The sequence below is a fragment of the Nelumbo lutea genome, chromosome 6, assembly GCF_056320005.1.
Source record: "Nelumbo lutea isolate HS-2025 chromosome 6, American lotus-T2T, whole genome shotgun sequence".
NCBI lineage: Eukaryota > Viridiplantae > Streptophyta > Magnoliopsida > Proteales > Nelumbonaceae > Nelumbo > Nelumbo lutea.
This window is the reverse complement of record NC_142689.1, coordinates 33,222,683-33,249,819: the sequence shown is the minus strand read 5'-3', so window position 1 is coordinate 33,249,819 and position 27,137 is coordinate 33,222,683. Positions and strand designations below refer to the sequence as shown.

Genomic DNA, 27,137 nt, shown 5'->3' with positions numbered 1-27,137 from the left:
TCGGAGCGAGTGCGCGAAGTGATTATAAGAACCCCCTGCCCCAACAAACAAGGTATGTGAACTTTGCGCTATCTGGTCTACAATTTGCCTTTGAGAGATTATTGACTTGAGCTTCGGAGTTATCACACCGGGTTCCCCCCGGAGCTCTCTCATCTTCCTCGTTTCAAGCCCCCCGACGCTCCAACTCAGAGGCGAGTTCGTTGACAACTAAGACCGGCCGGATTGCGCTCCATCAATTGGCGCCGTCTGTGGGAACAGAGGCAAGCAGTGCCAGCACCAGGCCCAATCAAAGAAGGTGCCGGTGAAGTCGCCGAACTGCTACCCGCATGCTACCCGAGCTCAAAGGAAAGGAAGAAACGAGCTCGGGCGAGGTAAAAACCGTCCCCATTCTCTTAGTTCCTTCCCCCCTTTCAGCGGAACTGTTGGCAGTCCCCTTGCCTAGAGATTTCAAACTCCCTTCTCTAGACAAGTATGATGGGTCCTTTGACCCCAACAACCACGTCGACGCGTTTCAGTCACAAATGCACCTCGCTAGGGCAAGCGAGTCGTGCATGTGTGTGGCCTTCACCACCACCTTCAGAGGAGTGGTCCGCACCTGGTACCAGAACCTAGCTTCCGGGTCAATAAAAAGCTGGCCCCAGTTCGTGCAGGTCTTCACTGCGCACTTTGTCACCAGCAAAAGGTGTCCCAGAACCGAGGAAAGTATCTTCGGGATAATCCAAAGAGTGGGAGAACCCATCCGGAGCTACATCAAACGGTTCAATGAGGCATGTCTGCAGATCCCTCGGTTAGACCCCGCGGTACAGCTCGCCGCGACCAAAAGGGGTGTGATGCACAAAGAATTCAAATGGCACATGGTGGCCAACCAGCCAGCAACCGTGGCCGACTTCCTCAAGCTCGCGGACAAGTTTATGAGAACAAAGGAAGAGATCAACCAGAGAAACGAAGGCGGTGTTGAAAAAAGAAAAAGAGAAAGCGAGCCCTCCAACCTCGGCAACAGAAGAGGCCACAACCGAGATGCGAAGCCAAGTCAGCCATCCCGATCTCCCCTAGCAGTTCGGACGGATTACACGCCATTGAACACAAGGCAGACCGAGATCCTGATGACGATCAATGACGCCCCTTACGTAAAGTGGCCACCTTGCCTGAAGAGCAACCCCAACGAGCGGAACAAAAATTTATATTGTAGTTTCCATAAAGATCACGGTCATAGCACCGAGCAATGTAATAATCTCCGCGATGAGATAGAAGGACTCATCCGTCGCGGGTACTTAAGAAATTTTGTACATTATGACAATAGTGATAAAGCACGTCGGCAAGGGGAACACGGGAAGGATGTCCCCGAGCCGAGCAACAGACCGGCCGAAGCCTTGCAGCGACCTCCCCCAAAAGAAAGGCCAGTCCGGGGAACCATCCACGTGATAGTGGGCGGTTTGGTGGTGACAGGATGCACTTCGGCGGCAGCAAGGACGTCAGTTCGCGAAGCAGCCCAAGAGGAGTAGAACCCTCCCAAGAGGCCAAAGAAGGAAGACCCGATCTTTTTTACAGAAGACGACGCGCGAGGTGTTCAATACCCCCACGACGACGCGCTCATCATAAAGCTAAGGATCAACGACTTCGAAGTCTGGCGCGTACTGATAGACTCAGGCAGTTCGGCAGACATACTATTCAAATCGGCATTCGACCAATTGCAGTTGTAGAAAAGCGATTTGAAACCCGCTCACACTCCTCTGGTAGGCTTCAGAGGAGAGGAAGTCAGGCCCTTGGGAAAAATAACAGTACCTATGGAAGTCGATACATGGCCGTGCGCGGTAAAACTCAACCACGATTTCCTGGTGGTCGCGACCCCCTCCCCATACAACGCCATAATAGGGCGACCAATTACGCATGTTCTACGTGCAGTGGTCTCCACCTATTATCTGACAATGAAGTTCCCCATGGACTTCGGTGTGGGGGTAGCACGGGGCGACCAACTCGAGTCCCGTAAATGCTATGTTGCCGCCCTAAAGGGAAAAAACAAGGCAGCCGATGACCTCGAACTAGAGTGACCGGCGGAGCAGGGCGAGGAACGAGCTTCGCCCAGTGAGGAAACAGTCGCAGTCCCGACCTCGGCTACAGATCCGACGCGAACTCTACAGATCGGTGCCTTCGTCAAGGAGCCTTTGCGAACTGAACTGGTGAGCTTCTTACTCCAAAATTTAGATATTTTTGCATGGTCCGTGGCAGATACGCCCGGTATTGACCCTGACCTTATAACTCACAAGCTTAACACTGACCCTGTAGTCAGACCCATTAGACAGAAGAAACGTAACTTAGCCCCGGAGCGCTGGAGGGCGGTCGACGAAGAAGTCGAAAAGCTCCTCGCAGCAGACTTCATAAGGGAGGTTCATTACCCGAGCTAGGTAGCCAACCCAGTGCTGGTGAAAAAGCCAACGGCAAGTGGCGCATGTGCGTCGACTACACCGATCTGAATCGAGCTTGCCCAAAATACTGCTTCCCCTACCCCGAATTGACCGCCTGGTAGACGCGACCTCGGGACACGAGCTGCTAAGCATCCTAGACGCCTACTCAGGCTACAACCAGATTAAGATGGACCAGTTCGACCAAGAAAAAACCAACTTCATTACCGAGTTCGGCCTGTACTGTTACAAGGTCATGCCCTTCGGGCTAAAGAATGCGGGTGCGACCTTTCAAAGACTTGTAAATAAACTTTTTCGGCCTTTAATTGGCATGAAAATCGAATGTTATGTAGACAACATGGTCGTCAAAACACAGTTTTCGCGAGAATTAATAAAAGACTTGGATTCTGTCTTCCAAATTCTGCGTCAGTATAACATGAGACTAAACCCAAACAAGTGTGTATTCGGTGTCACCTCGGGTAAGTTCCTAGGGTACATTGTCAACCGGTGCGTCATTGAGGCCAACCCAAACAAAATAAAGGCCATCCTTGATATGAGACCACCTCGGAAAGTAAAAGAAGTTCAAAGGCAATCAAAGGCAAAGGGTTCGAATGGACCCAAGATTGCCAGCTTGCATTCGACGAGCTAAAGACTTACCTCGCCACCGTACCAACCTAAGCCAGACCGGCGAGCGACGAAGTGTAGGGAGAAGAAACAAGGTACCCGCAGATTGAAAAAATTGCCTATGCACTAGTGATATCAGCCCGAAAACTCCGCCCGTACTTCCAAGCTCACACTGTCGTTGTCTTAACCAACAAACCCCTAAGACAAGTTTTGCTGAAGCCCGAGGTCTCCGGTAGGCTGACGAAATGGGCCAACGAACTCAACGAGTACGATCTCCAGTACAAACCCCGGACCGCAATTAAGGCCCAAGCTTTGGCAGATTTTATCGCCGAATGCACTTTCAGCCACAAAGCCCTACAGGTCGAGCCCAAGGTCCCCAGTTCGGGTGAACCCGAAGCTCCCGAGCCAATAGAGTCTAAATCCCGTGAAGTAGCAGCAAGTGTGGCATCTCTCCTAGTTAGGCAAAATGCGAACTGGGATGAGGAGCCCTGGATCCTTCACGTGGATGGTTCCTCGAACCAACAAGGCAGCGGGGCTGGAATAGTCTTATGCGGCTCAGGCGGCACAAAATTAGAGTACGCACTACGCTTTGAGTTCGCGGCATCCAACAACGAGGCAGTACGAAGCACTGATAGTTGGGCTGGACCTAGCGCGAAAGGTGAAGGCAAAGCACCTGGTCATCAGCAGCGATTCCCAGTTCGTGGTTAACCATGTTACAGGCGAATATGAAGCACGCGAGCTCTCCAGGATCGCATATTTGGCGAAAGTAAAAGAGACCCTGCTCAACTTCCAGTCACACTTCATCAGGCAAATCCCGAGGTCAGAGAACACTGAGGCCGACGCTCTGTCCCGGTTAGCCAGCACAAGTCACAACAACATGAGAACCGTGTACAGAGAGGACTTACCTCGGCCTAGTATTCTCGGGGGGGGGCAGAGGAGGTCGCTCCCGTCCTGGAAGCAGAGCCGAGCTGGATCGACGCACTCGCGAGCTTCTTGACAGACGGAACCCTCCCTGCAGAACACAATGCGGCCAAGAGGGTGCAGCGCCAAGCAGCCAAATACGTCATAATAGACGAACGGTTATACCGACGGTCCTACACGCTCCTCTACTTGCGTTGCCTGCGACCTGCCGAAGCCGAGTTCGTACTCCGCGACACTCATGAAGGCCTATGCGGCGGACACTTGGGGGCAGAGCACTCGCCCAAAAAGCACTCCGACAATGATACTACTAGCCAACGATGAAGGTAGAAGCTGTCGAGCTCATCAGAAAATGCAACAAGTGTCAGAAGCACGCCAATCTCCACCATCAGCTTGCCTCCGATCTCAATTTACTCGCCAGCCCGTGGCCCTTTGCACAATGGGGCATCGACCTCCTGGGGCCATTCCCTCCAGCAACAGGTGGAAGAAAATTCCTAGTTGTTGCAGTAGTGATCCCGGCGGAAATCGAAGTACCAACCTCACCTACGGCACTGAAGCAGTGATCCCGGCGGAAATCGAAGTACCAACATTGCGACTAGAAACATACGACGATCGGACAAACGGAGATGAGTTACGCACCAACCTTGACCTACTGGACGAGGTAAGGGACCTCGCGCACATCCGGACATTGGCTTACCAGCAGCAGGTAGCTCGCTACTACAATGCCAGAGTAAAGCAACGAAGCTTTCGAGTCGGCGACCTGGTCCTTCGTAAGATTATGGTGTCCGAACCCGGCGTGGGCAAGCTTGGACCAAACTGGGAAGGACCCTATAAAGTAAAGAGAGCGCTCGGGGGGGGGCATACGAACTCGAAACTTTGGAAGGCAAACAAGTACCTCGAGCGTGGAACATCGTGAACCTAAGGCGATACTACCTATAAACCGCCAAGAGAGGTGGACGAAATCAGGTCCTATGGGACACGGTGCAAGCCAAGAACCTCGGCGTACACAAGCAAAGAAAAGGGCATATTATCAGCTCAGCAAAAAAAAAAAAAGTTCGCTGCAAAAGCCTTTGCGGCAAAACAGATCGCGGAAGTATAATAACCCGGACAAGAAAGTGGCATATTATCAGTTAGACAAAGAATCAGTTCGGGACAAAGGAACACTTGGGCAAAAAGATTTTCTATTCCGTTGCAAGAAACAGGAGTACATTGGCCATCAGAAGGCACTTCAAAAAAAAAAGATTATCTTTACATGCCCAGAGCTACTTCTTCGCCATCAAAAGGCACTTCAACAACACCCGAAGGCCCTGCCTCTCCTTCAGAGTCCGGCTCGCCATCAGCAGCATTGGCCATCTCCTGAGTAATGCGTGAGGTGGATATGGCACTAACATCGAGGTCGGGGTACATGTTCTAGATCATCCACCGGCTCAGTTTGAACCCCCTTCTGTAAGAATCCACCATCAGATCATCAAAACGCGGAGAGGCAATGTAGTCTTCAATGGCCTTCTTCTTGGCGTCTTCAATGCCTTGGGAAAAATCTGCGTTTTCTCCCTAATGTCCTCTTGAAGATACTCGACTTGATGCTGCAAATCCAACTTCAAGTCTGCCATGTGCTTGACAACGACCCCCATGGCCTTGGCATCACGCTGAGACCTTGCCTGCCTGGCCATTGCGACGCGAGCAGCCTTTTCGGCAGCATAAGCGGCCGCCTCAGTAGCTCGGGTATTCGCCTCTGCAGCACGGAAAGCCTCTTCAGTAGCATGAGCGGCAACCTCAGCAGCTCGCGCCTGTCGCGAGCTCCTCTCCACTTGGGCTGCTAAGGCATGAATTGAAGAATTCATCTACCAAAAGAAACAAGTGAGCAATGACAGCAAAATCGACAGAAAATGAAAAAGGCAAACGAAATCTGACTTACCACCATAGCATGTGTTACAGCGCGGCAGGCGACCTGGTTCAAAGGAAGATCGGTCCACGCCGCGATCTCCTCAGGGAAAGTAGTCTCCCTACTCTTCTGAAGAGTGTAGTTCGGCGTCAACACGCTCTTGAACTCCCCTTGAGCTCCCGAACCCGAGGGCCTAGCTCGCGTATAAGCGGACCCAGAGTGAGCAGGAGCACTTGAGTATGCAGGAGCGCCCGTATAGGTGGTCTCAGCGTAAGGCGCCCCAGCAGCTTCATGAATCGGAGTCACCTCGGGCTCCCTGGGCAGATCCTCCGGCGTGTTGTCTGGAACTTGAGGCTCCTCTTCCGGGGGTAGCTCGGTACGAGTTCGCTTGGCGACCCTCTTCCTCCTCTTCATACCTTGGAACAGACGCCCCCCACGAGTTCTCTCCGCGTCCATCATACCTGCAGAAATGAGTTCGACATCAGAAAAAATAAAGGAACAAAGCAACAAGAAACCGCAGTACTAGAAACCTACCCGAACTCAGGCCGGCCGCAATAAGCTTGGCCTCCGTTAAGTAGTGATGGCACTTTAAACCTTGGCGTGCCCCTTGTCGGAGGCCCTTCACCGTCTCTTTGTCGAGAGTAACACCTGAATCAGGAGCGACCTCACCCCACCCGGTCTGAAAGGGCCATCCTTGTGCACTTCGCACACCAAAGTAGTCCCGCTTCCATGACGGGACCTTATTAGGAAGATCGTGCAGAAGCTTAAAGCCCGAGCGAGGAGAAAGGTAATACGCCCGTCTTCCCCCAAGAAGAGAACCCGCCTGTCTCTTGAGCATCAAGATGGAGGAGAATATCTCTAAATCTAAAGGGAAATTCTGCTCGCAAAAAAGGGAAACTGTACCCACCAGGTTCCGAATAGAATTCAGATGAAGTTGGCCAATGGTGACACCGAAATGGTTTATGACTTCAACGAGAAGGGGGTGGAAAGGAAGTTGCAACCCCGCAGCGAGCTGCTCTCGAAAAATCATGATCTCATCAAGACCGTGTTCCCAAGGAAAGCTACCCGAAGGAATAAAATATGTATACCCCCCAGGCAGATTGTAAGACATAAGTATAGATTGAAGCCCCTCGGGTGTCATGGTCGAGGGACCAAACCTGTCTAGCATTCGACCTCGACGAGAGGTAGATGCCAAACTACCCGAAGCGGCTCGGCCTACTGGTTCATAGTCCTCGAGTTCCACCTCAGGATCACTGAGGCAATCGAGGGATACGGCTCGGTTTGTAGAACCTACGTCAGTCCTACTTGAAGAGTCGTCTGAGCTATCAAAGCTAGACACTGAGGAAAAGAGGTGGATTCAGGAAAGTACTCACCGGAAGAAAGTTTTGAAGGCTCCGGAGACGGGAACAAGCCAAAGAAACCTTGGAGGCTATGTAACCAGCCTAGGCGCGAACTGAAAAAACTTGGACGCGAGCTGAAAAGTTGGATGCGAGCTTAATAGGCAAACCGCAAAAGTGACAAATCGACTGGGGTCCCCACTATTTATAGCTACAGTAACCAAGAACCGATCGTACAGATCAAAGACGATCCGACGGCCCACATTCGCGCTGACTGCACGTCCCTTGAGGTCGGGACGTGATTGGCGCACGTCCTTTCGAAAAAAGTGAAACGTTGGTGCCCGTCTTTTTGAAACCGACATCGCGCTGACGCACGTCTTTCTGAAACTGACCGCACCGCACGTCTCCCTGACAAATGCCAACGCACGTCCAATAGTGGCGCACTTTTTTCAAGTTTGAGTGACCCGCTGTCACGTCCCAGCGGCGCGAATTTTTGAAATTCAAAACGCGTGCGGTCAACCATCAACATTTATTAGTAGGCACGTTTCCCGCCTTCTCGAAAACTGAAGAATCCTCGCAAAAGCAACTCGCACATTCAAGGTTCAAAGGACGGGACAAATCCACCTACTACCTCGCAAAACTCCCCGCACCAGGGCAAGACCCTTGCACAAGGAGTGGGGGGCAATTGATGAAGGAAGATTTGGCCCGACCTCACGGTTATGTGACACGTGGCAAAAACAACAGCTCGGCACAAAAGCGAGCCTAAGGCGCAAACACCAAGGGGAGACACCAGTGGACCGAACTCCCTACTGGGGGCCCGAACTCACCCTTGGCCCCAAACCAGAAAGTAATCCGAACTGGCCTACCTTGTAACAGTTCGGGATACACTTCACCGAACTGGCCAACCTTGTAACAGTTCGGGATACACTTCACCGAACTGCCCAACCTTGTAACAGTTCGAGATTCACCTCGCCGAACTGGCCAACCTTGTAACAGTTCGGGGTACACCTCGCCGAACTGGCCAACCTTGTAACAGTTCGGGGTACATCTCGTCGAATTGGCCTGCCCTATACATACCTCTGAACTCAAGACTTTGCCTCACTCACCACTCCGCGTCACCTTCCGAGCACCAAAACCAAACAAATCGTGCCATGCCTGACACTAAGGAAGTCTGTACCCGAGGGCACCGCACCGGACTGACTTGGGATCTGACGCTTGACGGCCGCACTCTAAACGGCCACCTGCCACCGCCACCCGACACCGCCATCTCCAGTTAGAGAGACGGTTAGGCAGTGACGGTTCTGTCCCAGCAGAAAGGACGGCGGCCGAATTGACAGACGCAAGGGTAATCATATCTGACCTGACAAGGGCCTCGGAGCGAGTGCTCGAAGTGATTATAAGAACCCCCTGCCCCCAACAAACAAGGTATGTGAACTTTGCGCTATCTGGTCTACAATTTGCCTTTGAGAGATTATTGACTTGAGCTTCGGAGTTATCACACCGGATTCCCCCCGGAGCTCTCTCATCTTCCCCATTTCAGGCCCCCCGACGCTCCAGCTCAGAAACGAGTTCGTTGACATCTAAGACCGGCCAGATTGCACTCCATCATTAAGGATTTTGTCTTTGTGGTTCTATAACAAATCCAACAAGAGGGAAGAGGAAAAGAATAAGTAAACTGGAACAAAGGAATTCTTCTTTAATTCAATTTTACGTATGTTACAAACTCGGCCTAACTCGGCCTGCTATAGATATGGCTGGTTAAGAATGATGAAACAATTTAGCGCCTAAAAAAACACAGAAAAGGGGTAGTCACGCACTCAGAAGCTCAAAATGGAAATGGAAATTAGCAACTTGGTGAGATCAGTCATGTGATCTGACTGTCAGGATTCCACGGTTGCTCGATGTGATCTTCAAGGGTTGGGAGTCAATTTCAGTACTCTTAACAATATTAGGATCATGCTCACAAGAAAAGCCCAAGTTGTGGAAGCGATGAACTCGTAAGGTTGGGTCTCGCTCCATGTAATCTTGTGGAATGCGATCTCATTCCCGACTTTGTTTGGTCTTGAATCTTATAGTCTACAACCTTGTACGCTACATCATCCATCTTAAACCCTAAACTCCTAAAACCACAATCCTATACCCTAAAATGAGTGTGTAAAATGGCTAGTAGGACACATCAAGCTTTTAAAACCGAACTGGACAATACTGTTCAAGGGTCCGTTTCTTGACTCGAACGGTCTGATAGTTTGAACCGAATAGATGGCCCGTTTTGACAAAAAAAATAAAAATAAAAAATGGCCAAAAATCGTTAGATGATTAGCGATTTACTAATTAAATCAATGGTTTTTTGTTAAAAGACAATTATGGGGTAAAATAGGTGACCAGTTCCTAATTTTTTTTAGTCCGACAATCTGGTTCAGTCCGGTTTTGAAAACCATGGGAAACATGTCCGGTAAAATAGGAGCCAAGTATTTTCAAAATAGGGTTGGGTTTGTGACTAAATATATTGTATGCAAACACCCAATATAAGCCTCTTTGCATCCTGTCCCTATTTGCATTCACTTAAACCGGTGGGTGTTTTATTTAGATTTACAGTTTAAACAAACGTAGCCTTAAAAACATAATCTAAAGTTTAAACACTTTTAAACATGGTTTTCAAAATTGGACTGGAAAAATCGGGAACCGGTCCATTTTCCTCCAAAACCGTTGATTTTGGTTAGCAAACTGCTGAACCAGCTGGTTAACCGTTCGAACTGTTTGAATCGTTTGAAAGGCTTTGACCATTTTCCAATTTTTTTTTTTTTTGTCAGAATGGGCCGGTTGTTTAGGTTGAACGGTCAGACTGTTCACACCAGTAACTGGACCCCTAACCGGTTCGTTTTTAAAAACCATGCTTTTAAACCCCAAAAACACACATGCACATGCTAAAATTGAGGCTTCAAAACCACAAATCCTATATTTTAATTTCTTTTAGGTTTAATTTGAAAGGAGTATAAATATAAATATGTACAATACAAATACATACAAAATACAAGGTTTTGCACTCTACAAATTTACATTTGTACTCCATCTAAACTGAGCGTTGTACATATTTGCATTTGTATGCTTTTAGCAAAAAGATAATAATAATAATCCACTTATTCGAAACCTTTAGTTTTTGAAACACATTTTTTGAAGCCTAGTGATTGTTCGTCTTTACAATTTAAAGAATGCAAGCAAACCTGATATACTGAATTGCACATTTTCACCATTTTCACGGGAAGAAAGGGATTCCTCTTACCTAGCCTATCTACGAGTCCCTGTCTCAAAAAAAATTATAAATTGAAAAAGAAAATGGAGATGCGGGGTATCGATCCCCGTACCTCTCGCATGCTAAGCGAGCGCTCTACCATCTGAGCTACATCCCCATCAAATGTTATCTTAATCTTTTAATTCTAATTCTCAAAATGTAATTTAATTTAGAAAACAAAAAAGTAACCAATCAATGAATCAACCGGTATCTGCAGAATAAAACTGCACCCATCCAACAGAACAAACTGCAAGTTAAATGTGATAAGAGGCAAAAAAAAAAAAAAAAAAACCTTTGGGTTCGGTGGCTTAGGCCCAGCAGGCAATTGTGACTTGTAGATAGTAGGGCGGTAATTGGATGGGATGTAGCAAAATTCACATTTGATTTGATTATTCATAGCATACATTTGAATCCGATCAGATTTAAACATTTGGATTTGAATCCAAATCCTACCAGATTCGGATTTAATCCAACTCCACTACAAATTTTTTTAAAATATCAAAAATATTGAAAATTTATTTATTTTTTAATTTTTATATATGTTAAATTAATATAAATATAACACACTAAATTTATTATATACATAAACTTACATATAATATAATATTAATATATAGAATATATTTTTATAATTTTAAATATAATTATATAAAACTTATATATTAAAATTAATAAATTTTATACTATAATCGGATTGGATGTCGAGTCAGGTCTTGGATTTTCAGGTACCATTGATAGCCCTAGTGGACATGCCAATTTCTTAGACACTAGGTTGTTCATAACAAGACCCAAACCAACCAACCCAGTCCGATCCAACCCAAGTTGTCCGGTTTTTCTTCAACACCGGTCGGTTTTGGGTTACAAAAAAACATAAACCGATGGTTCGGTTCGGTACCGAAATCGAACCGACCCGAACTGACTTATATATATAATATATTTCAGATATTATATATATCTGATATATTTTAGTTTTACTATATATATTTCAATTTTAATATATATATATATATATATATATATATATATATATATATATATCAGCTTAATTTAAGAAATAAACATATTATATATAAAATTTCTGATATATAAAATATCAGTTTTAATCCATCAAATCATTTTTAATTTTCAAGCATCTAGCCTTTGCTTTCTTAGACTTGAATCATTTACCGTTCACACTGAGAGAATCATTCACAAAACCGACCCAAACCGATTCAAACCGGCTAGGTTGGTTTTACTTAATATTGGGTCGGTTTCAATTTCATTTCTAGGTAAACCGACCAGGTCGGGTCGGTTGAAAAAATGTCAATAAACCGATCCAACCTGACCCGTGAATAGCCTTACTACACACAACGATTCTATCCACACCTACCAACAGCACAGTTACACATGGAGAATATCTCATACTCTTACATGTTATTATGCATGGGTGATGTCCCTAATGCAAGGAGGTAGTATTTTGTGGGTAGGTGTAGCATAAGGTAGATCCCGAGTTCATTTAAATTGAGTTCACTTTTGCTAGACAATATTGTAGCATAAGGTAAAACTGATAATCAAGGCCTTCGATGTATTCCAGTGCCCCACCAAACGTCACTTCGTCTAATTCAAAGAGGGGACAAAGTATGACATCAAAGGCTTGATTTTATTGTTTCAGCGCAGGGCTACAACAGTATTGTAGCAAATGTGATTTGATTTAAATTTGTGATCCCACTAATCCAATATCGAGGGCCCTATCTCTATCCTGTCATATTTGTATTAGTATAAATATATAGGAGTGCAAATGAAAAGAATGTAAATTCTGATTTAATTTTTGTTTAGGTTTTATTAGGTCTTATTTTACTTTATTTGTATTGCAATCAAATAAAATAAGGTAAAATTTGAAACAAAAATAAATCAGATTTTGTACCCAAATCATTCGCACTCTCATAATTTTGAATCAATGCAAATTTATTTGCATTGCAACCAAACACAGCCTAGGAACGACCAAAACCCATAGCCCCAACCCCTAAATACCTGTATCTCAATCTTTAACCGGAATTTCACAATGATGAGGTTTCATTTGGAAATGATGCAAATAGAGTGTGAATGCAAATATGCAGTATAAAGTGATTCATACAAATGCAAAGTTGGGTTAGCTTTGCACTTTGCCAAACAAACTTTTAGGTGTAAGGGATGCAAACACAAATCCACATTGAATGCAAATTTACTTCTTTTTAATCAATGTATATTTACATCTCATTTTCCATGTAAATATGCATTGAAAAATATGTTTTCTGTCATTTGTCAATGCATAACTGCACTCTTGCCCAATACTAACAAAATTGAACCAGATATACACTCCATTTGCATTGTTTCCAATAAGAACCTGATTGGTCCATTCCAATTCCAACTGTTTGATTGGATAAAATGGGATTTCAATTCCCACGATTTCCACTTGATAGAATGGCAATCTCCCATTTGAGAGAATAACCATTCCTGTCCTCTCTTTGAAAATGAAAATTTCATTCCAACCAGCCAAGAAAAAAGACAAGCTTTTTAGAAACCCCCCAAAAGTGAACAAACAAAGGGGTAGTTACAATGATCAGGCACTCACAAGCTCAAAATGGAAATGGAAATTACCAGCTTGGTGGGATCAGTCACGTGATCTGACTGTTAAGATTCAACGGTTGCTCGATGTGATCTTCGTTGGTGGGTTTGTTCAAATGTAGCCAAGGGTTGGGAGTCGACTTCAATACTCTAACAATACCGGGATCACGCTCACAAGAAAAGCCCAAGCTGTGGCAGCGGTGAACTCGCAAGGCTGTGGTGTGCTACACTTAGCCTAGTAGGGTTGGGTCTCGCTCCATCTAATCTTGTGGAATGCGATCTCACTCCCGACTTTGTTTGGTCTTGAATCTTATAGTCTACAGTCTTGTAGGCTACACCATCCATCCTAAACCCTAATCCTATACCTTTAAATGAGTGTGTAAAATGGGTATAGTAGGACGCATCAAGGTTTTTAAAATCAAGCCGGACAATAAATCGTTCAAGGGTCTAATTCCTGGGTCGAACTGTCCGATAGTTCAAACCAATGGATGGCTTGTTCTGACAAAAATTTAAAAATATAAAACAGTCAAAAATCGTTGGATGGTTTGAACGGTTTGAATGGCTTGAATGCCTGAATCAGCGGTTTGCTAATCAAATCAACAGTTTTTGGCCAAAAGACGGTTCTGGATAAAACGGGTGGTCGATTCCCGATTTTTCTAATCCAACCATCCGGTCCGGTCCAGTTTTGAAAACCATGGGACACATGTCCAACATAGTAGGAGCCAAGTATTTTCAAAATAGGGCTGGATTGTGACTAGATATGTTGTATGCAAACACCCAATATGAGCCTCTTTGCATCCTGTCCCTATTTGCATTCACTTAAACTGGTGGGTGTTTTATTTACGTTTACCCTGTAAATAAACAACAAATGTAGCCTTAAAAACATAATATAAAGTTTAAACACTTTTAAACCCCAAAATCACATACACATGCATTTGTACATTTTCTAAACTGTCTTAAAAAGAGTACAAATGCAAATATATAGAGTGCAAAATCTTGCATTTTGTATGTATTTGTATTGTACATGTTTATATTTATACTCCTTCCAAACTGGGCCTTAATAATAATAATAATCCACTTATCCGAAACCTTTTGAAATTTCTTTTGGTAGCACTTTTTTTAAACAAAAATCATGCGTGTAGGCAAACACCCCATTAGTTGTAGCGATTTTTTGAAGCCCAGTGGCGATCGTTCGTCTTTATAATTTATGGCTAGTCCCTGTCTCAAAAACTTTATGAATCAACAAAGAAAAATGGAGATGCGGGGTATCGTTCCCCATGCCTGCATGCTAAGCGAGCGCTCTACCATCTGAGCTACATCCCCAATGACTAATATTTTAATTTTTTTTATTTAGTAATGACATTTAATTTAATCTGAAAACTAGAAAGATAATCAATCAATGAATCAACCGGTATCTTAAAATTGGTCAAAGCTATGAATAAAATGGGCTGTGGCTCAAGTTCGGCAGGCAATTGTGACTTGTGGACAGTAGGATTGTGGATTGTAATTGGATTGGACTCGGATTGGAGGTAACAAAATCCACATCTGATTTGATTATTGATAGCATATATTCAAATCTGATTGGATTTAAAGATTCGGATTCGAATCTTAACGGACTTGAAAAGAATGCAAATTCTAGTTTAATTTTTGTTTGGGTTTTATTAGGTCTTATTTTACTTTATTTGTATTGCAATCAAATAAAATAAGGTAAAATTTGAAACAAAAATAAATCAGAATTTGCACCCAAATCATTTGCATTCTCATAGTTTTGCAACAGTGCAAATTTATTTGCATTGCAACCAAACACAGCCTAGGAATGACCAAAACCCATAGCCCCAAATACCTGTCTCTCAATCTTTAAACCCCCTTTCCCGAATTTCATAATGACACTAAGGCTTCATTTGGAAATGATGCAAATAGAATGTGAATGCAAATATGCAGTGTAAAATGGTCCATACAAATGCTAAGTTGGGCTAACTTTGCATTGATAAATTTACCTTCTTACCAAACAGACTTTTAGCAGTAAAGGATGCAAACACGAATCCAAATAAAATATATGCCTTTTTTAACAAAATCCCACATTGAATGCAAATTTATTTCTTTTTTGTCGTTGTACACTTACATCTCATTTTCGATGTAAATGTCTTGCCAAACACTAACAAAACTGAACTAGAATACATATTTACCCTGAAACAAAATTTACACTCCATTTGCATTGTTTCCAATCAAAACCTGACTGAACCATTCCAATTCCAACTGTTTGATTGGATAAAATGGGATTTCAATTCCCATGATTCCCATATGATAGAATGACATTCTTGAGAGAATGACCACTCCTGTCCTGAGAATTTCATTCCAACCAGCCAAAAAAAAGCAAGCTGCTTAGAAACCCCCCAAACCCGCTCTTTACCCGGCCGGTCATGCATATCTTAAAGAGTCCAATTCAGATTCCTATCAGGGTAGGTGTACAGATCCTTAGAATGGAGTTCACCTCCCCCAAGAACGCCCACCCCACATGCACAATGCACATCTCGACGTGCATTGAGAACATCTCCCATACTTGTAATTGGGAAATGGCCCCAATACACGGTTGGAATGTGCTGAGGCGTTTTTGGGGCACATTCTGTGGGGGCAGATGCGACTTCCTTAGAATGTCCATGCTTTCATATTCCAGGCGATTGATGTTGCACCATGCATGAGGCAACATATTTTCATATATTTATCTATTTTGTTCAGGCGTGCATGTGTGCATTGTTTATTTTAGGAGTTGGTTGCTTCGTTGCTTGCTTGTAGTGGGGAGCTCTCAAGTCTGGAGCACTTATTGAAAGTGCTGAGAGAGATCACACGACTCCTGACCACGGAGAGTTCAATTGAAATTATTGAGAGATCACACTCGCACGATAAAATAAAAGGGGCATTACATCAACTCGTTGAAAAAAAAAACAATGTTCTTCTGAACTACATAACCATTTCTGGAGAATGATCTTTGTTAATCCAGTACAAGATTTGCAAAAATGAATCCTCTCAACTGGAGGAAGCTTACTATTTCCTAATAATCAGTAATACCAGTAAGCCTACTCGACCACGGCCATTAGGTCACTCTCTCGTGCAAAGCAGTGCCTTGCATCTGTACCCAAATCCACCTGCATACAACATGGATGCAAATCATATTTAGAACTTTAAATATATGATACAATACAAGTAAACAAACTAAAAGCCTAAAAATGTTCCACCGACCAAACTTTGGAACATCAGTCATTCAGCCTTGTAACCTGGGCCCAACTAAGGGCAACTAGGTCAGCAACTCAGCATTAATATGGAAAACAATTCACTGCTCAGAACCAATGAAGATCAAGATATCATCCACTGGTTTCTGGTTTGAACGAGTTTGTTTTAGCATCCATAAAACATGCTAACTATTTGTCAGAGGAACGTATAGGTATAGCTGGCCCTTTCTAGATAATACAGTAAAGTTGCAAAGCAACAGGGCAGGTTCATAATACTAAATAATCAGACAAGCAACTAGTAAAATTGTAAAAGTGGAGATAACTTATTTTTGTGTCACAGCATAGTGCCACAAATGGTTTAACATGCGAGGCAGTGAGGGCAATTAGACCCTACATTTGAAAGGTCTCTCATTGGCTATATGTCTACTGATAGGGCTTGCTCATGGGGCATATGGAGGTTGTCTTCAAATGAAGGTAATTCTGTGCTAAGGTTCAATGCATTGTAACACTACTTACCTCATATGCATTAATATCCGAGAGAAGAACCTGCAAGACAAGATCCTGACCTTGAGGAACTATACACAAAAATGGCAAACTACACTATAAAAGGAAAAGAAAAAGAAGCAAAGCAATACAATGCAATGAAATGAAGTTTACAATAAACTCATTAACTCAAGTTGAGACTTGAGAGACATCCTGCAAATACACAATTACTGGTCAACTGCTCAAATTTTGTGACTTTTCCAGTATATACTATTTACCCACAACCAAAATACCACGGCAAAAATCACATATACTTTTTTGAAGAAGGTAGAGTATCACATATACTCGTCAGTCTGAACTTGTACCTTTTTCCCAGCTTCCACTTCCTTGACATCAGAACCAACAGATAAAATCTGTAAGAAATGCAGAGCACTGATTAATGTTGTTCTTGACAATAATTTAAAAAGGTTTCTTTTTGTTTTAGTTGCACACAACTCACCTCTCCCATTAGGTAGCGCTCAAATTTAACAGCTGATTTGGGCAGCAATACTCCACCTACTGATTTCTGTTCAACACACACTATTAATAATTACAGTTTACGTCAAGGAAAGAAATGAAACAACTTTCAAGTCTGATTTTGATCATAAGTGACTAAAGAATAATAAATTTACATTGACCAACAAGATGATACATAAACAACCATCAAGAAACATGGATCTAATAGCAGCATCACATACACATGGTGCACAAGGGAAATGAGATCACCAATTCACCATATAATGGGTCCAGCCAGGAAATCTACTTGATTCAATAAATCTAAACCTTCACATGTCTTATAGAACATATTGCTAGCCTTAAGGTCAAATTGTAAAACTTTCCTTTTAGCCTAAGTGGTATTCTCCCATCACACATCAATCCAACATGCACCCCTCTATTTCAACCATCTTGCTCTAAGCCTCTAATTATTAGTTGCACCATCCCCAATCCCTCCTTTGATATGGATTATTAAATCAATAATAAACTTCACACAGATTTCTCTTAATCCCCCATCCTAACAGCAGGGATGTCAACAGAATCTGAAAGCCTTCAACTCCATCTGAGATATGATCTGATTATTTGAGATTTTGCTGATCTATTTGCATAAAGGAATGGGATTCCAATCTTAATGCCCATGGTACGAGGCAAAGTGTGTGCCTTTTCAAAGCGATGCAAAATTTTGAATACAATTCAAAGAACAAAAATAAAAATAAAAATAAAACTATAATACATAAAAATGCAAACCTGAATTTTAAAAGAAATTAAGTGTTTTAAAAAGCCTATCGTCTCAAATTAAAATACAAAGACATAACATATAACGTACATTAAAAACTAATGCTTCAGATATTTGAATAGTTTTTGTTTTTTGTTTATTTTAGAAGCTAATAGACCATTATCAGTATAAAAACAGGTGATAAAAGGCAATTTAAAATTGTTCAGCCATTATAAAGATGTAAATCCGCAAAAGATAACAGAAAAGAAATCTAAATAAAAAAGGTATTCACTTGTGCTGATGTGCACCATGCACGCTATTTGAGAGGGGCTACTACTCTGGTTCAAGTGAAGCACATGCCTTCAAATGCACCTTACCATGTACCTAGGCACACCTTTCCATCATTTCATACTTACATAAATTTATTTAATATATACAAGCCAAATGGCGATTAAATTATTTACAAATTTCAGCTTTTTCTATATTTTAAAGACGGCAAAATAAGCCCAAATTAAACACACAAGTCCAAAGGTACTATTTGAGGTTCCCTACATCAAATCAGATTTTCGATCAGATTCGAATTTTAAATATCCAAATTAGACTCAGATGTGATTGGATGCAATCCAAAATGCTATCTCATTAAAACCTTACCTAATGGACTCTAGTTCCCACATTATTTTTGAATTTGAATTGCAGATTCTGTTTTAGTCCTACTTATATTAAAATCTCTTGATTCTAAAGCATTTCCCCGAAGATCTAATTTTTCATTTAAGCTTTCTAGTTTTATAAATTAATACTGCACTCAGCAAACAACACCTCCTTCCTAATAGGCAATTCATCCATGACCAGTGCAAATAAAAAATGGTTACGTAATGATCTTTGATGAAGTCCCATTGTGATTGGACACTTTGATGTCAACCCTTGATGTTATAACAGTGGTCATTGCACAATAATGCATGCCCTTAATATTTAATAAAGTTTCATAGAGTAGTTTATAAGTTTAAGGGACAATCTATGATGTGGAAAAGATACGGTATGGGAAGAGTTTTGACCAATCAAAACCCACCCATAAATTTTGATAAATAACACCTGATTGGCTATTATGTTTATGATTCCAGTTGTCTGGTCAGAAATTTTTCAGATATCATATCTTTTCCATATCACAGCCAAACCCTAAGTTTAATCATGTAATAATTATTACAACCTTGCTCATTCTCCGTTCATTTGGCACTTTCTTTATTTTCACCATTTTTTCTTGGTGAAACAATAATATCCCAAGTTAACAAGGGTGGGAAAGTGGGTTTGAATTAAAGAGTGGCACTTTGTGCAGAAAATACAAGGTTCAATGACTTCAATCTGTATCCAGTCAATACCTACTAAAACCTCAAATAGTAGGGAGTCCTAGGGACCAAAACTAGGTAATGGCCCTTTAATGTGGTATCAAAGAGATTCCATATGTTCATGGGGAGAAGGCAGACTTTAAAGCATCATCCTCTTGAAACTTTCATGATACTAATAATGTAAGAAAAATAATGACAACACCACCAATAACAATGAGGCTCAACTCATTCTGTGGTTGAATAATGAGAAATTCCTTTCTCCTTTGGCAAGTAGGGGGATAGGATTGAGTCCTCAAATCGAAACTACACCAAGCCGTGTTGATCCATGTTCAAGCCCTCCAACTGGAAATAGTAAAGTAGTAAACTCAAGTTGGACATCAAAATGGAATTTTGGTCCTATTCCACCATGACTTTCTAAAACCACCTCCAAACCAGACAACTGGTTTTTTTTTATAGTTAACCTGAATTTACAGTTATCAAATAAAAGATACCCCCTGCATTTTGCTACTACAACTCCCTCTGCAAATATCGGCTTGGATTACTATGTTGAGAATGAACATCAAAATCTGTAACATTAATACATCAGTTCGAGTGGGCTTAGACGAACTCAAATTAAAGTATTCAATCAATATCTTAAAATTTAGATTAAACAATGCGGTTAACGACTTAACTCTTCAACAAGACCAATTTTACCAGGCCTTCATTGTAGTTTTCTTTGTGTTTCTAAAATTTTACTAATTGTGCAGGGAAAAAGATATAAAAGACCAGAAGCCCATAAGAAACACAAATTCGACTTAAGAAGAGAAGTAAAAGAGATAGATACCGCAGGCAACTCCTCTAAACGAATCAGAACTCTATCGGATTGTGGAACAACCTACCAGAAAGAAAGGAAAACTATGAACCTCAAGCAAAATACAGAGCAATTCGAGAACAGCATACATAACCAAAGCCAGGTTAGAATAGAAAAACGAAAACCCAGGAGGGGGTGGAGCACCTTCGTAGGCTCCCATTTTTTGGCCACTGCATTAACTCTCAAAGCATTCTTCCGCAAACCTGTTCACAACCCATGTGCAAAATTATGGGAATAGTCAGGAAAAACAAGGGGTGGAACTTAAACAAAGATATCTATGGAGAGAGATGAAGCTTCAGAGGTGAAAACCTGGTAATCTCTGATTCGAGAAAGAAGAGAGGTTACAACGAACCAGTTAGGGGTTTGGTTCCCCTGTCGAACAGTTCGACTGTTCGAACCAAACGGATGGTTGTTCTGACAAAATAATTAAAAATAAATAAAAACAACCAAACTATTGGACGGTTCAAATGGTTTGAACGGTTCAACTACTCGGGTCAGCGATTTGCTGACCAAATCAACGATTTTTGGTGAAATAACGGTTCTGGGGTAATGTTCCTAGTTTTTCTTGTCCAACCATCCAAACCGGTCCAGTTTTAAAAACCATGAGTTACGACTTGCAAAAACACAGTTAATAGAACTGCAACTTGAGCAGGGTTGGTTGAGCTTTTGTTAAGACTTGGATGGGTTGTGCAAATTTTTCAAGTTGGGTATCCGATTTAGCAACTTTGGGTCTGTTTAGTTCATGGTCGGAATTGGAATTGGAATGGCACATCCTCCCTCCCAGGCTTGTTTACGACAATCGGAATCGGAATCATAATGGGATTATTTTTAGTGACAACTAATAGTGTCTTAACTCACTAGAGTATACAGGGTTCAACAATTGGAGGTAGACTTGTTCATAGGCCAGGCTTGGGCTTGGCTTTTGCCAAATTTTGAATGGGTCATCCTAAATCTCAAGCCCAAAACAACGAACCTTCATGGGCCAGTCTTCTCATGTTCCTCTTTCTTCAAAAAACTGGCCCATTCCCCACCTATATTTGGACTCCCTTTTCCAATTTTGGAAGTCTAGGGTAGACCAATTCCTCCCAGAATTAGTGCCTTTTGGAGGGAAGCTTTCCTTGAAAAGTATAACACTTACGACTACTCCAAAGAAAAAGGCATAATTGGTGTTTATCCCCACACTGGTGCATCCTTTGTAAGAAGAATGGTGAGACATGTTATCACTTACTGGTTTCTTGCCCATTTGTTTCAGAGATCTAATGTTGGTTTTTATATCTTTTTGGTTGTAGGTGGATCCCCCCTCAAATGTACAAAGCCTATTCCATTCTAGTATTGTTAGGGGGCTGAAGAAGAGAGGGAAAATTTTGTGGAGATGTATAAGAGCAACTGCATGTTGGACAATCTAGGAGGAAAGGAACCAACGAACCTTTTCATGGTAAAGAGATAAATAAGGGTGTAATCATTAAACTAATTTCTTTAAGGGTGGTTCATTGGGTTAAGACTTTGCAAATTTTTTAAAACTATTCAAAATGAGATATCATCAAGAAGTGGAGAGAAGTAGCTTGGTCAACTCCAAGGAAGAATACATCTAACCCAATTTGGTCCCCTCTAGCTTCAGGGTTCACTAAACTAAACTTTCATGGTAGTAGCAAAGGAAATCTAGGCCTGTTAGGTATAGGGGAGCTTTCAAGGATGATGAAGGTCGAATTATTGCTCTGTACTCTGGTTCTATTGGATGGGGGGGACTGAGCTCAAATATTGGTTGTTTTGGAAGGGTTAAAAAGAGCTCAAGAGTTAAATATCAGGAAATTGGTGATTCTAAGTTGACTATAAACTGGGTAATGAAGGATGATTCTAGTTTGTGGAAGTTTCTAAATGAGAAGAAGAAAGTTAGATATCTCACACAAAATATGAAAGTCAAGTTTCAATGGACTAAGAGGTGTGCCAATTCCTTGGCAGATTCATTGGCCAAACAAGGGGTGGGAAAGTTAATTTTTTCTAGGCAATATTGTAATTTGAATTGTTTTCTTGGGAGGATTATGAGTTTTTACCCCTCCTTTTGTATCTTTCTTTATTAATATCTATTAATAAAAGTCTTTGTAATCTATCCAAAAAAAATCTCAAGCCCAAAACAGTGAAAAATCAGGTGGGATGGGCAGCTTGTGAACAAGTCTAGTTGGAGGGGGCGCCAATAAAGATAAGAGGCCTTCCCTAATCATCTCAAATGGGGTTCTCATTCCCATGGGGGCTCAAATGGGAGATGCCATTCCACTAGAAATGAGAATTGGATTTTGATTCTACAAAAACTCAAGAGCCGTATGAAGCTCTTCCTCTCAACATGAGAGGAGTCAAGGAAGAAAACTTATTTATTTATAGAAGAGAGAAAATTACAACATTTTCTTTTTTACAACTTCAGAAAACTAATAAAAAGAGAATAGAAAGAATTTGGGAACTGAAAAAATTAGGAAACTAATAAAAAAATAGAAAACAAGGATCTCAAGGATCAAGAGAGGCATTTCTTTCTATTAGTTGTATGGTTGATGTAGCGTGTGTAGTAATTGGATCTCCCCCTTGTACGCTCTCTTCTTGAGATTTTACACTCCCCCTCAAGATGATGTGGGAACTAGAATGAACACCCATCTTTGTCTTAATAATGGAAACATGTTTTCGGACAAAGGTTTGGTAAAAATATCACTAAGTTGTTCTTCTAAGTTAACATACTTGGTAACTACAAATCCCATTCCAACTTTTTTTTCCCTCGCAAAGTAATAATCAAGCTCAATATATTTTGTTTGAGCACGAAAAACCGGATTGACTATCATGTAAAAGGCATTCATATTGTTACAAACGATAGTTGAAGGTTGAGGAAGAGATATGCCAGCATCTTGTAGCAAGAAAGATAATCACATCAACTCAATTGTAACAAATGATAGTGCTTGGCATTCTGCTTCAACCCCAACTTCAAGAAGAAAGGTACATGTCACATAGGGAGCAAGGGCATTGGGCACCACAATGCAAATTCAATTAGAAGGAATCAAGTAATGGCAACAATAACAAAAGTTCAGCTAATTTGACTGAATCAAATGTCATTGCTGCAATAGTTGTTTCTAAGGTTAATATGGTAGTGGATTCTAAGAAATGGATTTTAGATACAAAAGCTACAAGACACTATAGCAACAGAAGTTGTTTCCAATCCTACACTCTCATTGGGGAAGGTGAGTAGGTGTTCTTGGGCAATTGTAGGCCTACTCCCATTAGTGGCAAAGGAAATGTTCTCTTAAACCTGACTTCTAGGAAAATTCTATCCCTTTCTAATGTCCTTCATATTCCCAACATTTGTAGAAACACGATTTCAAGCTCCCTACTCAATAAAGTTGGAATAAAACTCTCCTTTGAGTCCGATAAACTTATACTCAACAAAAATGATGCCTTTGTCGAGAATGCCTTTTTCAAAAAACAACCTTGACAACTGCCAAATATGCATAGAATCAAAATTTACTAAGATAAGTCATAAACCAATACAAAGAGAAAATGACTTACTTGGATTGATACATAATAACTTAGGAAAGATGAAAGCCACTATGTCTAGTACAGGAGGAAAATCGTATTACATAATCTTTATTAATGATTTCTCTAGATTATTAAAGTACTTAGAAGTAAAGATGAAGTAAAAGAAATGTTTTACAAATAAAAAAATGAAGTTGAATTATAGTTTGGCAAGAAAATTAAAAGAGTCAGAATTTATAAGGGAGGAGAATATGATTCATTATCCCTCAAGAAATTTTGTGAAAATATAGGAATGATACATGAAACCATTGCTCCTTATTCTCTTGAATCAAATGGAGTTGCAAAAGGGAAAATATGGCTTTAAAATGAATGATGAATTGTCTACTTATAAGTTCTAGTCTACTTCAAAATATGTGGGGAGAAGCCATAATAACTACGTGCTATATGCAAAATAGAATTCCACAAAATAAAACAAGGCTAACACCCTATGAACTTTAAAAGGGTTACACACCAAAATTAAAATTCCTGAAAGTGTGTAGATGCTTAGCAAATGTTGGAATCCCTGAACCTAAAAAGTGGAAAAGCAGTTTTTGTTTAGTTTACTTTATTAATCATTAAATGTTATAATTAAATTAATCTATAGATTAATTTTTTAGTCATAATTAAATTAATCTAAGTCCAAGCTCAAGGTTAATACCATGAAACAAATCTTTGTCCTCATATCCCCCATCCTTGGTTAGGTATCATTGTCAATCCCCATCGATCATTACCAAGGCAGTATCCATCATCAACCCCATTGGGTCAGAGAAGCTGAGTACCCAATGGGGTGGGGAACAATTACCATCCCTCTCACATTTGAATCCTATTAATTGATTAATTGTCATAAAATTACAATTTGAAACCTAATAAATAAAATTCAATTTTAGCAAATTTTTATCTAGAAACCATTAAAAATTAAGAAATTAATAAAAATTAGTAGTTCATACTTCATAAAATAATAATAATAATAAGTAAAAAATATTAAAAATAACAAAATAAACCATTTGCATTCCATATAAAAACTATAAAATTTAATTAAAATATTAAAACTAATAATGACTTAATTATAAATGTCTTAAGACTCCTACATAGGGACGATCATTTATAACTTAGTCTAAGTATAGCTAAACCAACAAAATTTCAAGCTTAATCAACTATTTTCTTCTGAGCTAGACCTAACTCAAATCTATACCAATCCTACACAATGTAAATACTAAATAGTAGGATTGTAAGTGGTTTGGATTCAAGTCAAAATCAATTCCATCTGCATCCTCATTCAATTATGAAATCTAGATCCATATTCGCATGCATCTGATTATTATGTTGGGTTTTGGATCATCTTAGCAATTAATCTACAATCATCATATTGTGCTTAAAATGACAAAAAAAAATAAAAAGCTAAAAAACAATTATTTTCAAAGTATATATGTATATTAAATGTATATAAATATAAAATATTAAATTTATCAATTATAAACTTTATATAGTTATACATAATTTCTATGTATACATAATTGTTGGATTTTGATTGTTGTTGTTTCGTTCATTTGGAATTGGAATTGGAATCAACTAAAATTTTATTATTTTATTAGTACTTTTTTATTGTTATTCTATTAGTCATTAATAATTAATGAATATCTTTTTTTTTACTTAATATTATTTAATTATTAATATTAGTATTTTATTTAATTATTTATTTATTATTAGTATAACTAAAATTAATTTTTTCCTACCCCAAAATATTTTGCATTAATATTTTATTTATACATTATTATTATATTTAATAATTAATCTCTTTGTTTGTTACTATTATTTTAGTAATAATTTATTATAGTCCTATTAATTTAATAGTGTTTTATTACTTTATTAATATTAGGGTTTTGGGGGTTTTGTATAATGAGTTCTTTAGTCATTGAGGGAGGCCTAAAATACCCAAAAGTCTTTACATCACCCCTCTCTCTTTAATAATATTAATGCTATCTCTCTCTCTCTTAAATGCCTTTTTAAATGTAATAATAACATGCATTAAAAAAAAGTGGCCTTATAAAACCCAAAGGTCTCTCTGTAACAATGTACAATTTTATTATTCTAATCAAAATATACAATGATTACTTTTTTATATTTTTAAAATAAAAGAAAATAGGAAAAAATACAAAAAAAAAATTGTGAAAATAGATAAATAACTTCCCCAAAGAAGAGACACACCAATATGGACCGTCTAAATTTTATTATTATTATTATTATTATTATTATTATTATTATTATTATCTTCACCATAAAACACCTCCTTGCCTGTGTATCTAATAAAATCCATCCCATAGAGGTGAAGATTCTTAAGGTAAGGCAATTGCCTCTAAGACAAGGAGACATTCTAATTTTTTGCAACCCCATAGATTTAAATCACTTAGTGGGAGTTGTCTTCCCAAATACCTCTCCACCCATAATGTTTCCAAATCTGGCACATGTAGCTATAGAGATTCCATCACATCCTCCATCTCATCTTCTCCCAAATATCTCTTTGCCTACCTCTAGAGATGTAAAATGGATTGTGTTGGGCCAGCATGGCATGGCAAACGGGCAGCCCGTGCAAAATGCGAGTCATGCCATGCTAGCCCGCGAGTTGTCCTAGGCTATGCCTCCCTCCCTAGGGATAACTTTGGGGGTCGGTCTAGCATGGCCCACAGCCCAAGCTCGTGCCATGTCGTGCGATGCCGTGGGGTTGGGCTACAGGTCATGCTAGGTTGGGCTACAATTCGGGCCTTGGGCATGGGTTGAACCGGGCCAAACTGGTTTTTACCTTTTTATTTTTTTGTTTTTTTTACCTTTTTTATTTCTTTGCTAAGTAAAAGTGTAAAACTAAAATATTTAACTTTCCTTTGAGCTTTGGGAACTATTTGAAAAAATAAGAAATGAGAAATCTAACAAATAAATGAAAAAATACTTAACCAAATAAGAATGAAATAACAAAGGGAAGAGAAATAGGAATTTTATTTTATTTAAATTTGAATTATGCAAATTACAAAGTAGATAATGGTTGGATACTTGGATGAATGAAATATGAAAATTGGAAAATGGAATAAATTAATAAAATATAAAAATACAATATAGTTACAAATTGAAAATACAAAATTACATTGTTATAAAATAGCAAATAAATTGAATAAAATTAAAACAAAATTTACAATAATTTGAAAAATTCTATACAACTATTGAGTGAGTATACAAAAAATATTGGTTTCATCATTTTTCTGATTTTTCCTGTTGTTCATGACTTTCATCATTTGCTTCAAGTGAAATATCAGGTGTAGTGTCATGCCCTCCTTTGTCTTATAATCTATCTTCAACATAAAATCAATTTATAAAGCAGATACACATCTCTATACTTTTATCATTCATACAGCTTATCTCAT

The 27,137-nt window shown here is 40.2% G+C and overlaps 1 protein-coding gene and 1 non-coding gene across 2 annotated transcripts; both read right to left on the bottom strand.

Moving 5' to 3' along the window:
- Positions 1 to 10,494: 10,494 nt before the first annotated feature.
- On the bottom strand, positions 10,495 to 10,567 carry TRNAA-AGC (transfer RNA alanine (anticodon AGC)). The gene has a single exon. It is a non-coding gene; the product is annotated as a tRNA-Ala (tRNA).
- Positions 10,568 to 15,933: 5,366 nt separating this feature from the next.
- Positions 15,934 to 20,521, bottom strand: LOC148848432 (10 kDa chaperonin 1, chloroplastic-like; the record flags this gene model as incomplete). Its single annotated transcript, XM_088951320.1, has 7 exons — positions 15,934 to 16,175; positions 16,776 to 16,805; positions 17,108 to 17,155; positions 17,242 to 17,307; positions 20,155 to 20,205; positions 20,326 to 20,384; positions 20,491 to 20,521. Coding segments are annotated over 7 exons (354 nt in total), but the record flags the coding sequence as incomplete, so codon positions are not given.
- Positions 20,522 to 27,137: the final 6,616 nt, after the last annotated feature.